Source organism: Hippocampus guttulatus, chromosome 8, assembly GCF_054856545.1.
Source record: "Hippocampus guttulatus isolate MCC_2025c chromosome 8, RoL_Hgut_1.0, whole genome shotgun sequence".
NCBI lineage: Eukaryota > Metazoa > Chordata > Actinopteri > Syngnathiformes > Syngnathidae > Hippocampus > Hippocampus guttulatus.
The window spans coordinates 12,651,475-12,665,967 of record NC_141268.1 but is presented as its reverse complement, the minus strand read 5'-3'; the positions used below and the strand labels follow the sequence as shown (position 1 = coordinate 12,665,967).

General features: G+C 41.3%; 2 protein-coding genes across 2 annotated transcripts; one reads left to right on the top strand and one right to left on the bottom strand.

Moving 5' to 3' along the window:
* Positions 1-593: 593 nt before the first annotated feature.
* On the top strand, positions 594-3,324 carry cav4a (caveolin 4a). Its single transcript, XM_086118151.1, has 3 exons — positions 594-852; positions 1,828-2,015; positions 2,873-3,324. Exons 1-3 carry the CDS (start codon positions 631-633, stop codon positions 3,021-3,023), a joined length of 561 nt encoding a protein of 186 aa, XP_085974277.1. The 5' UTR covers positions 594-630; the 3' UTR covers positions 3,024-3,324.
* A 5,257-nt stretch (positions 3,325-8,581) lies between these two features.
* oxtrb (oxytocin receptor b) lies at positions 8,582-13,486 on the bottom strand. The gene is made up of 2 exons (XM_086118540.1): positions 12,467-13,486; positions 8,582-9,639 (listed from the first exon to the last, which is right to left on the bottom strand). Exons 1-2 carry the CDS (start codon positions 13,389-13,391, stop codon positions 9,395-9,397), a joined length of 1,170 nt encoding a protein of 389 aa, XP_085974666.1. The 5' UTR covers positions 13,392-13,486; the 3' UTR covers positions 8,582-9,394.
* Positions 13,487-14,493: the final 1,007 nt, after the last annotated feature.

Here is a 14,493-nt window from a genome sequence, read left to right as displayed (position 1 = left end):
TGTGTGCTAGCTGCAGGGACTGTCTAAAATGTATTTATTCAGAGGAATGTAACAAGATTTCTGTTGCAAAAAGACCTGTAACACAGTTTTCTAAAGTGTCAATGTGAAGGAAGAAGGCAGTCGTTTCCAGCGAGGCTTTTGTTGGAAATTGCTATGCTACATATATGTATACTTACTCAATATGTTTATAAAAGTAAAAAATATATTTATACTCAATGTGAACAATAAGACAACGTGCAGTATGTGTTTCTGCATTTAGAAGTGAATAGTTTTGAAGGCACAGCTTTGCGGCAGCAACACTGATCCATAAAACCAGACGAGTTTTTCGACCTCTGACGTAAATGCATTCACGGATCTGCCACATTTGTGAGCCACTCCTATTTGTCATTTAATATGATGAACTGGCATAATATGGGGGGTTGGTGTGTGTGTGTGTGTGTGTGGCCAGTATTTATATCCCTCGATCGTCTCACAGCTCAGGAAAGTGATCCAAGTTGAAAGGTCATCTGAAAATACCATCCAGGCCAACGCAGCCTTCTCAATATAGCCCCCCTCGCCCACAGCTGAAAGGGGCTGTGGCCTCAGTCGGGAGTTTGTACTGTCGGTACTGTGTTGTGTTCACCTATCTCAATGGACGACCTGAGGAAGGGGGGCGATTTGGAGGAGGTGGAGATTGACCTGAGGGACTCCAGTGACCCAGAGGAGTTTGAACAACCAGAGACGCTATGGAAAGTGGGGCGCTTTCATGACCAGGAAGAAAAAAGTATTCATTCGTCTTCCCTTGTGGATATCAGCGATACCAAACCCTTGCTCGATGTTCGAGACCCTCGGGGGATGAACGACTGCCTTAAGGTAGCAATTGCTAATATGCTAAAGCAATTGAACTGTGGACAGTGACTCGGATGAACAGAATTGTTCACATTCTTTTTTCACATCATCAACCTGTTGCTGGGCGGAATTTAGGGAGCACGATCAGTCACAAAAATGGCGCCTGGCAGCCACGCCCACATTTATTTATACCCGATAATTCTACATCATTGGTAAACATCCATCTTTTCATCTTTGATACAGTTTATCGTGTTCAGGGTCACAGGTGAACCGTAGTCAATCTTGATTTAGGGAAAAAGAAAGACTACACCCTGGATTAATCGCCAGTCATTCACAGGGCACATATAGTAGGGAGACAGCCATTCACATTCACACTATCACTGTTTGGGTACTGAACTCATGACCACTACACTGCGAGTGACAACATTGCTGCTACTCTGTATGAGCTATAAAATACTTAACAGAATGAATAAATGAAAGACACTTCCCCAATGCAATCATAGTCAAGATCGAAATTATTAAAACACCACAATCGCTACTCTGTATTAAATATAAAATGAATGAATGGAAGAACAGCGGGTGGCCCGGTGGTCCTGTGGTTAGCATGTCGACCTCACAGTGCAGAGGTAGCGGGTTCAATTCCAGCTCCGGCCTCCTTGTGTGGAGTTTGCATGTTCTCCCTGGGCCTGCGTGGGTTTTCTCCGGGTACTCCGGTTTCCTCCCACATTCCAAAAACATGCATGGCAGGCTGATTGAACACTCAAAATTGTCCCTAGGTGTGAGTGTGAGCTCGGATGGTTGTTCGTCTCTGTGTACCCTGCGATTGGCTGACAACCGGTTCAGGGTTTCCCTCACCTACTGCCTGAAGATGGCTGTGATCGGAAAATGAATGAATGAAAGAACAGCATGTACTTTTTGTCCCCGGCATTTGGTCTTGTCAAAGAAACTTAAAACCTTGACCCATGGATCAACATACAATGTTTTTCTTTGGGCCTGCAGGTGACGTTTGAAGATGTTATTGCTGAGCCAGTGTCGGTGCGCAGCGGGGACCGAGTGTGGATCTGGAGCCACGCTTTGTTTGAAGTCTGTCGAATTTGGGTATACAGGATCATCACAGTGCTTCTGGCCATCCCCATGTCCATCCTCTCTGGAATCCTCTTTGCTGTTCTCAGCTGCATACACATATGGTAATTGTGCCGGTTTGAAGAAAAAAATGCTAACAGTCCACTTGTTAACACGTACACAACAAAAGTTTATGTTGCTAAATAATCTGGTTGAAGTTATCAAAATGCAATCGTTTGGAACGGGTTGAAAAAAAGTCAACAATCAGTCAAGGCTGTCCTCTGTTTTAGTTTGTTAAGCATATTTTGCAAAGAAAAAAAAACATTTGGATTCCAAATATTTGACACAATTTTTGTTCAATCCAAAATATTAACGAGTAAATTTTGAATTGATCACTGAGCATTTTATTTTAGTTTTTTCACAAAATGCAATTGTGTTTAACTGTTTGACATAAAAGTACAAAGTAAATTCAATGTTTTTTAAAAAGATTACTCACATTAAGGTAATATAATCTTTATTTAGCTACAAATAAATACTTTAATCTGTGATTAATGCTTTTGTTGTCATCACAAACATATAAAGTATATCCAACACACATTTTAAGAAGACTCAATCGGTACCGTTTTACATAAAATCACATAAATATATTAAGTTATCAATGATTTAAAATGAGTCACTTAGCTGAGGGCCACGACACGTGTAAAAAAGGATCAACCCTGAAATGTAAAAAAAGAAGTGTTTCACGAGTGAATCTGTGCTCGTATAATTATGCTGTAAATGTAACTTAAATTGTGAAAATGGACCATCATGTTATTATTCAATAGATAAATCAAGACCTTTCGCTTTTGCATCCTGCAAAATTAAAAGCATTGTTGCTCATCGCCAAAGAGAAAGCCATATATCAAGCTGTCTACAATGAGTGTACATTAAATGTACATACAGGACAAAAAAGATACTGGGTGTGTGTTGTTGTGTTCACCAGGATGATCAGCCCCTGCATTAAGTGCATTCTTATCGGAACACGCTGGCTGCAGAACCTTTGGAGCGTCGTGCTGGACGTCATCGCGAGGCCCTTGCTGACCAGTGCCGGGCGGTGTTGTGGCGGCTTTAGCGTTCACTTGGCCGAGGAATAACACATACTTAGGCTACCTTTGAGTTGTAAAGGAAACACAGCCACCAAGTGGATGACCTGATTGTGGACTTCATCATAATGTGTTTACAGCAGCTTTGCTAAGAGTTTGACAGTGTATGAAATTTGTAAACGATAACATGTGCCTGACACATTTAATAGTTAGGAACAGTGTGCAGTTTACAACTTTATGTGGTACAAACCTTTCTATTTTTTATTTCCTTCAGATTTTTTGAAAAATAGATTTTTTTTTAAATGAATGAAACATCATACTCCCGCACAAATGAATTTTTGGAAAATTAAAATAAGTGACCCCTCCAGAAGAGGATAACTTACCAAACTAGTGATGCATTTATGTCTTGTTATTATTATTATTCCTGCATCTTGTCCAAAACTGACCTTTATAAGAAATTTCATTTGATTAAAACTAGTTATTTGCATATTACATTGCATGGATGATTTAAAAAAAGACATACCCCCTCTTCCACCATAAAATGAATTACAACATAGTATAAAACAAAATGTTTTTTGAGTAGTGTATTGACAAAAAGACAACAGCAGAAAAGTGTCCCACATCCCTGATAGAGCGACGTGTGGCCACAGGGGGGCAGTCTTACCTCACACAGACGGTACACTTAGTTTGATGCTTTGTAACATTTTGTAGCAAATGAAAAGAACGAAAATGAACAAGGCCAGAAGTGTTTGTCCCTGAAATGCGGATGAAAAACACAATGAGCAGTACAATTCGACACACAAATGCTGTTCAGCGGGGGCTTTCTGTGATATTTGCATTGAGTCACAAATTGGACACACCTCATAAGTGAGTGCAAAACATGCATAGTTGACTGAAAGGAGTCTTTATTGTATTCAATGTCTCCTTCCAAATTAAAATCAGACTTTCACTTCACTTTCACATGTTCATAGAATATTTCAAAATCGACTGTTAACATAATATGAGAGATATCCTGTCTGGTTCTCCAAATATAATCACAATGACATTTTACAGAATCAACACGTTCCTAGAGGATGCGGCAGTGAAAAAAAGCTTGCTACATATTGGGTGGAGAGTAGCCTCTCTCGTTCCTTTCTCTGCTGTGTGGCGCATCCCAAGTTTCTGCGGGAAGAAACAGCATAATGTGATTTTAAAGGAACATTGTTTAGAATATAGCGCTATCTTGTGATGAAATACTAGAATGCGACGACCACAACTCCAAGTACGTGCATTTAGAAGCACTTGCACTGTCAGTCGACGATAGTCGACTGAGCAAGCCTTCCACCTCAGCAGATGTGCAAGCAAACGTTTTTACAAAAGGCTTCTATAAATCTTTCAATTGACAAACTAATTGCACTGATTTATTTTTGACCCATGCAGTCGTCATCATGTGACTTCCTTAAGTTTGTCAGCTTTGAGTGTCCGTAGCGGAAAGATGGCGGCGAAAAATGGCAACCTCCTGTAGCGTTTTGAGCCGGAAAAAAAGGACCACATATAGGAAGGTGTTTTAAGCCTAAAAAACCGACCATGTATAGTAAGGCGCTTTTAGCCGAAAAAAACAACCATGTATAGTAAGACGTTTTTAGACGAAAAAAAACCCGACCATGTAAGGCGTTTTTAGCCCAAAAAAAAAACGACCCTGTATAGTAATGCGTTTTTAGACGAAAAAAAGACCATGTATAATAAGGCGTTTTTCGACGAAAAAAACGACCACGTATAGAAAGGCATTTTTAGTCGAAAAAACGACCATGTGTCGTAAGGCGTTTTTAGCGGGAAAAAAACGACCATGTAGAGTAAGGTGTTTTTAGCCGAAAAAAAAAACCCATGTAAAGTAAGGCGTTTTAACAACAACAAAAAACGACCATGTATAGTAAGGTGTTTTTAGCCGAAAAAAAGGACCATGTATAGTAAGGCATACATAGTGAAAGGCATTTTAACCCGAAAAAAACGACCATGTATAGGAGGGCGTTTTAAGCCGAAAAAAACTGACCATGTATAGTAAGACGTTTTTAGCCGAAATAAACGACCATGTATAGTAAGGCGTTTTTAGCCGAAAAAAAACGACCATGTATAGTAAGGTGTTTTAACAACAACAAAAAACGACCATGTATAGTAAGGTGTTTTTTAGCCGAAAAAAATGACCATGTAGTGGAAGGCATTTTAACCCGAAAAAAACGACCATGTATAGGAGGGCGTTTTAAGCCGAAAAAAAACGACCATGGATAATAAGGCGTTTTAACAACAACAAAAAACGACCATGTATAGTAAGGTGTTTTTTAGCCGAAAAAAATGACCATGTAGTGGAAGGCATTTTAACCCGAAAAAAACGACCATGTATAGGAGGGCGTTTTAAGCCGAAAAAAAACGACCATGGATAATAAGGCGTTTTTAGCCGAAAAAAACGACCATGTATAGGAAGGCGTTTTTAGCCGAAAAAAAGACCATGTATAGTAAGGCGTTTTTTAGCGGAAAAAAACGACCATGTGTAGTAAGGCGTTTTTAGCCGAAAAAAAATGACCATGTCTATAGTAAGGTGTTTTTAGCCGAAAAAAAAGACCATGTATAGTAAGGCATAAATAGTGAAAGGCATTTTAACCCGAAAAAAACGACCATGTATAGGAGGGCGTTTTAAGCCGAAAAAAACCGACCATGTATAGTAAGGCGTTTTAACAACAACAAAAAACGACCATGTATAGTAAGGTGTTTTTTAGCCCAAAAAAATGACCATGTAGTGGAAGGCATTTTAACCCGAAAAAAACGGCCATGTATAGGAGGGCGTTTTAAGCCGAAAAAAAAACGACCATGGATAATAAGGCGTTTTTAGCCGAAAAAAACGACCATGTATAGGAAGGCGTTTTTAGCCCAAAAAATGACCATGTATAGTAAGGCGTTTTTAGCTGAAAAAAACGACCATGTATTGTAAGGCGTTTTTAGCCCAAAAAAACGACCATGTATAGTAAGGCGTTTTTAGCCGAAAAAAAACGACCATGTCTATAGGAAGGTGTTTTTAGCCGAAAAAACGACCATGTTTAGTGAGGCATTTTAACTCGAAAAAAAACGACCATGTGTAGTAAGGCGTTTTTAGCCGAAAAAAACGACCATGTATAGGAAGGCGTTTTTAGCCCAAAAAATGACCATGTATAGTAAGGCGTTTTTAGCTGAAAAAAACGACCATGTATTGTAAGGCGTTTTTAGCCCAAAAAAACGACCATGTATAGTAAGGCGTTTTTAGCCGAAAAAAAACGACCATGTCTATAGGAAGGTGTTTTTAGCCGAAAAAACGACCATGTTTAGTGAGGCATTTTAACTCGAAAAAAAACGACCATGTGTAGTAAGGCGTTTTTAGCCGAAAAAAACGACCATGTTTAGTAAGGCATTTTAACTCGGAAAAAAAAACGACCATGTATAGTAAGGCGTTTTTAGCCGAAAAAAATGACCATGTATAGTAAGGCGTTTTTAGCCCAAAAAAACAACCATGTATAGTAAGGCGTTTTTAGCCGAAAAAAATTACCATGTATAGTAAGGCGTTTTTAGCCAAAAAAAACGACCATGTATAGTAAGGTGTTTTTGGACAAATAAAAACGACCATGTATAGTACGGCATTTTCGGACAAAATTTTTAGCCGAAAAAAACGACCATGTATAGGAAGCCGTTTTTAGCCGAAAAAAACGACCATGTATAGTAAGGTGTTTTTAGCCGAAAAAAACGACCATGTATAGTAAGGCGTTTTTAGCCGGAAAATACGACCATGTATAGTAAGGTGTTTTTGGATGAAAAAAAAAACGACCATGTATAGTAAGGCATTTTTGGATGAAATTTTTAGCTGAAAAAAACGACCATGTATAGTAAGGCGTTTTTGGATGAAATTTTTAGCCGAAAAAAACGGCCATGAATAGTAAGGCGTTTTTAGCCGAAAAAAAACGACCATGTTTAGTAAGGCATTTTAACTCGAAAAAAAACGACCATGTATAGTAAGGCGCTTTTAGCTGAAAAAAATGACCATGTATAGTAAGGCGTTTTTAGCGGAAAAAAACGACCATGTGTAGTAAGGCGTTTTTAGCGGAAAAAAACGACCATGTCTATAGGAAGGTGTTTTTAGCCGAAAAAACGACCATGTTTAGGAGGGCGTTTTAAGCCGAAAAAAAACGACCATGTATAGGAAGGCGTTTTTAGCCGAAAAAATGACCATGTATAGTAAGGCGTTTTTAGCTGAAAAAAACGACCATGTATAGTAAGGCGTTTTTAGCCCAAAAAACGACCATGTATAGTAAGGCGTTTTTAGTGGAAAAAAACGACCATGTGTAGTAAGGCGTTTTTAGCCGAAAAAAACGACCATGTCTATAGGAAGGTGTTTTTAGCCGAAAAAACGACCATGTTTATTGAGGCATTTTAACTCGAAAAAAAAACGACCATGTGTAGTAAGGCGTTTTTAGCCGAAAAAAACGACCATGTTTAGTAAGGCATTTTAACTCGGAAAAAAAACGACCATGTATAGTAAGGCGTTTTTGACCGAAAAAAATGACCATGTATAGTAAGGCATTTTTGGATGAAATTTTTAGCCGAAAAAAACGACCATGTATGTAAGGCGTTTTTGGCCGAAGATTTTAGCCGAAAAAAACGACCATGTTATAGTAAGGCGTTTTTAGCCGAAAAAAACAACCATGTATAGTAAAGCGTCTTTAGCCGGTGCTTTGGCTCAGTGGTAGAGTGATGGAGTGCCACACCAGAGGTTGAATGTTCGATCCCTGGTTGTTGAAACATTATCTACTCTTTAACCACCATATACAACTTATTTGAGGAAAAACACAATACAACCCGACAGTTCATTGTGGTGGGTTAGCTCAGTGGTAGAAAGCTGAAGTCCCAAATCCAGCGGATGGGTGTTCGATTTCCAGTGTTTGCAAAAAAGGTCACATCTTTCTTTAACCACCATTTGCAGCTTTATTGAAGAAAACACAAAATAAACAAGAGGTTATGTTGTGGTGCGCCTTACTATACATGGTCGTTTTTTTTCGTCTAAAAACGCCTTACTATACATGTTGTTTTTTCCGGCTAAAAACACCTTACTATACATGTTCGGGGTTTTTTTCGGCTAAAAACACCTTACTATATATATGGTCGGGTTTTTTTTGGCTAAAAACACCTTACTACACATTGTCATTTTTTTCGGTGAAAAACGCCTTTCTGTACATGGTCATTTTTTTCGGCTAAAAACGCCTTCTTATACATGGTCGTTTTTTTTGGCGAAAAACACCTTTCTGTACATGGTTGTTTTTTTCGGCTAAAAACGCCTTACTATATATCACTGGTGTCAACCTCATTTCACATGGTGGGCCACATACGGCCTCGGTAGATGTCAAGTGGTCCGGACCATTATAATTATACCATACTTTGCTATAAACAACCAAAACAATATGTCTTTCCTTTGTTTTGGTATAAAGAAGCACAAGAACATTTGGAAAATGTTGAAATTAATGAACGTATCTTTTACAAAACATTTCATGAAGCACCTTACATTTCCTTCAACAAATGTGCTATTTACTTTTATCATTCACATATATGCATTGCAATTGATCCCATTGATTGTACAAACTTTAACAAGTAATTGGCATTGAAAAATATAGTAATGCACTTTATGATTAAACAAGATTTATAAAGAAAGGAAGTTTTAAACCATTTACACGTGCATATAAAATCTAAATGTAATCCCTGCCTACACCTTACAAACTAAGGAGAGTGCTATTAAATGTGTAAATGTGAGAGTGCTATTGATAGCGTCTGCTGTCATGGGTCTGTCTCAGTGACGGACTGAGGCTGCTGTTGTCTTCTTCTCTGGTCAAAACAGTTTCCCCTAGCGGATACTCAATGAATTGCACCTTATTAAAAATATTAATTCTGTGACTTTTATGCATTTTTTTCATTTTTAAATTATCCTGCGGGCCTGATTGAACCTCGCGCACGGGTGTGTGTGTGTGTGTGTGTGTGTGTGTGTGTGTGTGTGAGGTGAATGGAATTCCGCATCGGTGTGCAATTGTAAAACAAGGCGGTGTGTTGAAAAAATTAATCTGAAACTGTATTTAAGGGTGGCTCAATACTGGCTGGCCATGTACGGGCCGGAGTTGTAAATTGATTTCTGGCCCAAATACTTCACTCCACAACTGGCCCTCATCTGGTTTGCCAGAGTCAAGCCAGTGCCTCCTTTGCCACTCCTGGGCCGTGTTCGGCCCACATGCATTATGCCAGTGCCGACTCAAGGCCAGCTGCGCCAGCTTCATGCCGAATCTGGGCCAGATGCCTCTGCTGACTGGGATGTTTCCATTGAGGCTGCGGAAGTAATGACGTGCCCGTGAAATAAGATGCCAACTGGACTGTCGGATGGAGTCTCAGTGTGCTGGCTCCCCTGTGCTAGATGTGTGCGAGAGGCTTTTATGGCTGCCGTCCTTCTTGATGGCGTACGCGGAGGAGTTGCTGTGATGGTGGCTGCACGAGGATGCCGCCACATAGCGTCGACAGCAGAAGAAGCCGCTCGCCACACCCTGGAACATGTGACCGGCAAAGAACATGTAGATCCACGGGTTACAGCAGCTGTTCAGACTGGCCAGCAACATGGCGATGATGAAGGCCGTGTCTGTCAATTACAAAAAGTTGGTCGGTATGACTACATGTGCAGTTACGAACGTCTCTCCATGCGAATTTTTCAAGTTACGAAATGCCTCAAATAATTTTCAAGATACAAAAGGTAAAAATATTCGCAGCTCCGACTTCCCTGAACGCAACATACTTATAGCTGCTCTGTCATTGGCTATTACCTGGGATCATCCTGGCATCCCATTGGCTGAGAGGGAGCCATACCCTACGTGTCTGTGTGTGTAGATAAATAAATAGACAGATTTGTGTCTATGCAGCATCCTCATCATTCGCCCCTCGGGTCACGAGCTTTATGTGGAAAACGCTTCTGTACTTACAAAATGCTCTAGTTAAGAAATTTCTTCCAGAATTAATTACTTTCGTAAGTAGAGGTACCACTGTAAAGTAAAACTGGTGTCCCATGAGAGTTTATCAGGCAGTTGCATGAAACTCACTTAATTTGTTCCAAACTCTGACCATTTTATCTTTCTTTGTGTATCTTTGCCAGTTACGTTGATAGGCAGAACAATGAAATGCTCCTCATCACATACATGTCAGAATGTGGTAATGGGCCTGTGTATCTGGTTTTTATTTGGTGGTGTGCTGTGTGATTTTTTTATTTTTTATTTTTCAAAAAATAATGCCAACCACACAGAGGGATGCCAGAGGCACGATTAAAACCTTGAGCCTTAGAACTGTGTGGCAGACAGGCAATATATAACATGATATTATTATTATTATTTTTTTTAAAACCCTCTTTGATACATTTGCACAAGTGGAAAAGAGACATTCAACAATTTCACTTTTGTATATCGACAGTACCTAGACCAGCCACAACTTGGGTCAGCTGGGGTGATCTTCCAAATCAGCGATAAGACCGCAGAAACATCTGGCATTATAAGTAACCTTGATGGATGCCACACAAATTAAACTTTAGGTTGCTTGGCGCTTTTCCGTTGGAACAAGTAATGATACATTTCCTCAGTTCGTGTGACTGTCCTGCATGGAAAGAAATAATGTATTATTCATGGAAATGATGATAATTCCAGTGATGGGAGGCACAAAACACACAGGGGGGAGTTTGCCATTGGGAAAGGGGGAAAGAATCCCTTGCATGTTTCCATGCAAGGGATTTAAGCTTCGCCAAAAGTTTTTTTTTCTCCTGAAGGTGCTGACCTCTTGTGTGCGAGATGGCATCAGCCTGTTCATCTGATGAATAAACCGGGTGGGAAAATGATTGCGACGGAGTAGTTCCGCAGGGAAACAACAGTGAACTTTCAACCTTGTTTGACTTATTGTTGACATATATCCGAAGTCAGAGATGAAACACTTGTCTTCATTTCACGCCTCTTTAACGAGCGGCGGTGCGAGAATGAAGTTGAGGTCGTGTTGAAATCCAGAGGAGGATTACTTTGACAACACCATTGTGTATCCGATTAGGAGCGTGTGCGATATCAAAGACCAGAAGTTAAGCAAACAGTGGATGAGTGCACAAAATCCCATTTGGAGTTCAAGCCCCGTTGGGCTCATTTAAGTGAACTTCCCTACATGGCTTCGAAACATGAGAACCGACCAGGAATCCAGGGATGAAACTAGAACGGAACTCGGGAGAGCGCAGACACCCACTCAGAAATGGAATATGCCAAATAAAAATTCACGTTAAGTTATATTGTGAATAAAAGTGGAAACAAATCTGAGATATGCACTAATTACTCATCCATTCATCCATCGATTTTCCGATCTGCTTTATCCTCACAAGGATCGCGGGGGGTGCTGGAGCCTATTCCAGCTGTCTCCGGGCAGTAGTCTGGGGACACCCTGAACTGGTTTCCAGCCAATCACAGGGTCACACAGAAAGGAACAACCATCCGCACTCACACTTAGGGACAATTTATAGTGTTCCATTAACCTGCCATGCATGTTTTTGGAATGTGGGAGGAAACCGGAATACCCAGAGAAAACCCACGCAGGCACGGGGAGAACATGTCAACTCCACACAGGGAGGCCGGAGCTGTAATCGGTACCTCTGCACTGTGAGGTCGACGCGCTAACCAGTCATGGCAACAAATTAAAACAGCACATATCGTTTGTTTTGTTTCTCACGTGTTCGAGCAACGTTTGTATGATTTGACTTTATTGTATTCAATATTTACAGCCAAACAATGAAATGCTTAGAACGCTGCCAATTCTCTGTATTTCTGTCTGCATCACACGTACGACATTCATGGCTTTCTGATGACAGTTCAATGCATTTTGTAATCACCACGAATTGACCATTTGATTTAATCCAAAGACTGACTTGATGTCGCTTCTCCCAGTGGAGTGCATTGATCCAAATAAGAATATAACCCTCGAATTATAGAAGAAAAAAACTACTTCATTAAAGATTTGCACGATTGCATGCCAAGAATAACTGAAAGATAATGAAATTTTAATCGTTTCCCGCTCTTGTGTCCAGTCTTTGGAGTCCTCCATTTCCCCTCCCTTGTGGCTCCGGGGGACTTTTTCCTTCCACTGATAAACACTGTCAGTGATACCCTCATTCACTGAGGAAAGGTCCCATTGGGAACAAGTCTGGTACACCATTCAGGCCCAATACTTTGGAAAAAAAAATCAAAAGAAGATATTATCTCTTATCTTCTCTGTAAATGAACGACTTTCCAAACACATTACCCTTTTTTTAAACTTCAACTGCGTTCAACTGACTCATCTGTTAAACTCAAAAGTTCGCTCTTATTTATTTATGTATTTAATTTATTTCCGGTTTGTCCTGTTCGTCAAAGTTAGTGTCTATGAGCGCGTAAAAGTCCATTTTGCGCGCAGCTTACCTTCCCGTGGAGCCGCATCATCCCACGCAGACCACATCTGGACAAAGAAAAAGGGGGTCCAGCACACGATGTAGGCCAAAACCACCACGAAAGTCATTTTCACGGTGCGTATCTTGGCTTTGGAGATAAGCCTGACGCTGCTCACCCGACAGAGATTACGCGCATCATTGAGCGATGGAGCCAAGACGTGCTCCCTCCTGGTTTTCAGGTTAAAGTTCTGCCAGATTTTGACACAAATCAGGCCGTAGCACACGCTGAGGACGCCCACGGGGAGGATGTAAATGCTGATGTTCATCCATGTTATGTAGGCCTTGGCGCCCCACGGCTGCACAAAATCCCCCCAGCAGTCGTACACGCCGTCCCCGACGTCCCGCAGGGAAAAGATGTACACTTGAGGCGTGCTGAATATCAGACTGAGCAGCCACGACGTGCACACGCACGCGCGGTCCCTTCCCCGGCGCACCGGTCGGAGTGGCTGGCATACGGCCAAGCACCTGTCGATGGACATCAGCACCAGCATGTAGGTGGACGCGAACATGCCCACCACCTGCGCGTACTTCACCAGCCTGCACAGCGCGTCCGGTCCGTAGAAGCGGAACGTGATGTCCCAGATGAGCTGCGGGAGAACCTGGAAGACGGCCACCACCAGGTCGGCGATGCTCAAGTGCCTCATGAAGTAGAACATCCGAGATTGGCGCGTCTTGGCGGCGCGAATGGCCCACAGCACGCACAGGTTGCCGGTGAGCGCGAGAAGCAGCACCAGCACCAGCACGGCCACTTCCGCTTTCGCCACTTCGTCGTTGCGTTTTAAAGCGTTCGCGGCGGCGGTGGCGTTGGCCGAGTGACTCTCGTTCTCCCACGCGCGACACCTGGTCGCGGACGAGTTGTGCGGTCCGGTGTCGTCCGCGCGTAAAAAGTCCTCCATCGTGCGTCAAAAGCGCAGCCGGTGGTCACATCATGAAAACGGAGTCCACACAATGTCCCGCCAATTGAGTTCCGTTTACTGTTCAAATAGAAGAATAGGACATGATGTGGTCTCGAGCATTCCTTTGAGAGTTCAAGAACACAACACTCCACGTGTCTAACTGAGTGCACTGTGGAGGTCTGTTCAGCTGACGGGCTGTATGGGTACAGCAGTCTCCTCCCCTAATCGCATTTTCCTCGGGGGGAACCTGAAGGATTATGATAAATCACATGCAAGGTCTCTGATACATATTGCATACGTATAATCAATATGCATATCTATGCCAGTCTGTCTGACTGTCTCTATCTGTTTAGCTGTCTACAGTGAACAAAAATGAGTGTTGAATTTACTCAATTTTATATCATCAGGGAGTCTCACAAAATGAAATCATCTGGTTGCAGATAGATGTGAAGTAGATGTACAAAATGTTTCTGGATCCATATTATTTCATTTCGTGCAATCGCACGACGAAATAAAATTGAGTAAATTCAACAACAAAAAAATGTTTGTTTTTAAACATATAAAGAAATACTCTTTGGCCTCCTCTCCCGAAAAAAAAAGTGCTTTGATGTCACAGTAAGTTTTTAGATATCATCCTCATGAAACAAGTGGTCATCTGAGCAAATTCCATTCAGAAAAAGATTTACAGGCAATCAAAATGTTCTTCGAAGAGGCGACATAGTTGAAAACAGAAAAAACAAATACTAAGAGAGATTGGAAGTGAAACTTGGCTCAGGTGAAAAGACCACAAATCGGAAAGGGTCTATGTTTTGGCTATTTATCTTCATATTTTCCTCACTTTATTCTATTTATATCAGGGGTGTCAAACTCATTTCACAGTGTGGGCCGCGTTGGGTCTATCGCGGTAACAGACTGAGACTGCTGTTTTCTTCCCTGATCAAAACAATGTTGCCTTCTGCTGTGATCAAAACAGTGTGCCCCCTAGCGGATAATCCACGAATTGCATTTTATTTAAAATATTCATTCTGTGTCTTTAATGCATTTTTTTCACTTTTAAATGATCCCGCGGGCCGGATCAAAACTCCTTGGGGGCCGGTTCCGG

Excerpts from the sequence above, each read along its gene's own strand:
- cav4a (XM_086118151.1), top strand. The coding sequence starts at position 631 with ATGGACGACCTGAGGAAGGGGGGCGATTTGGAGGAGGTGGAGATTGAC. Across the intron at positions 853-1,827 it reads GGATGAACGACTGCCTTAAG|GTGACGTTTGAAGATGTTAT; the intron begins GTAGCAATTGCT and ends TTGGGCCTGCAG. Across the intron at positions 2,016-2,872 it reads CTCAGCTGCATACACATATG|GATGATCAGCCCCTGCATTA; the intron begins GTAATTGTGCCG and ends TGTGTTCACCAG.
- oxtrb (XM_086118540.1), bottom strand. The coding sequence starts at position 13,391 with ATGGAGGACTTTTTACGCGCGGACGACACCGGACCGCACAACTCGTCC. Across the intron at positions 9,640-12,466 it reads TGATGCGGCTCCACGGGAAG|ACACGGCCTTCATCATCGCC; the intron begins GTAAGCTGCGCG and ends TGTAATTGACAG.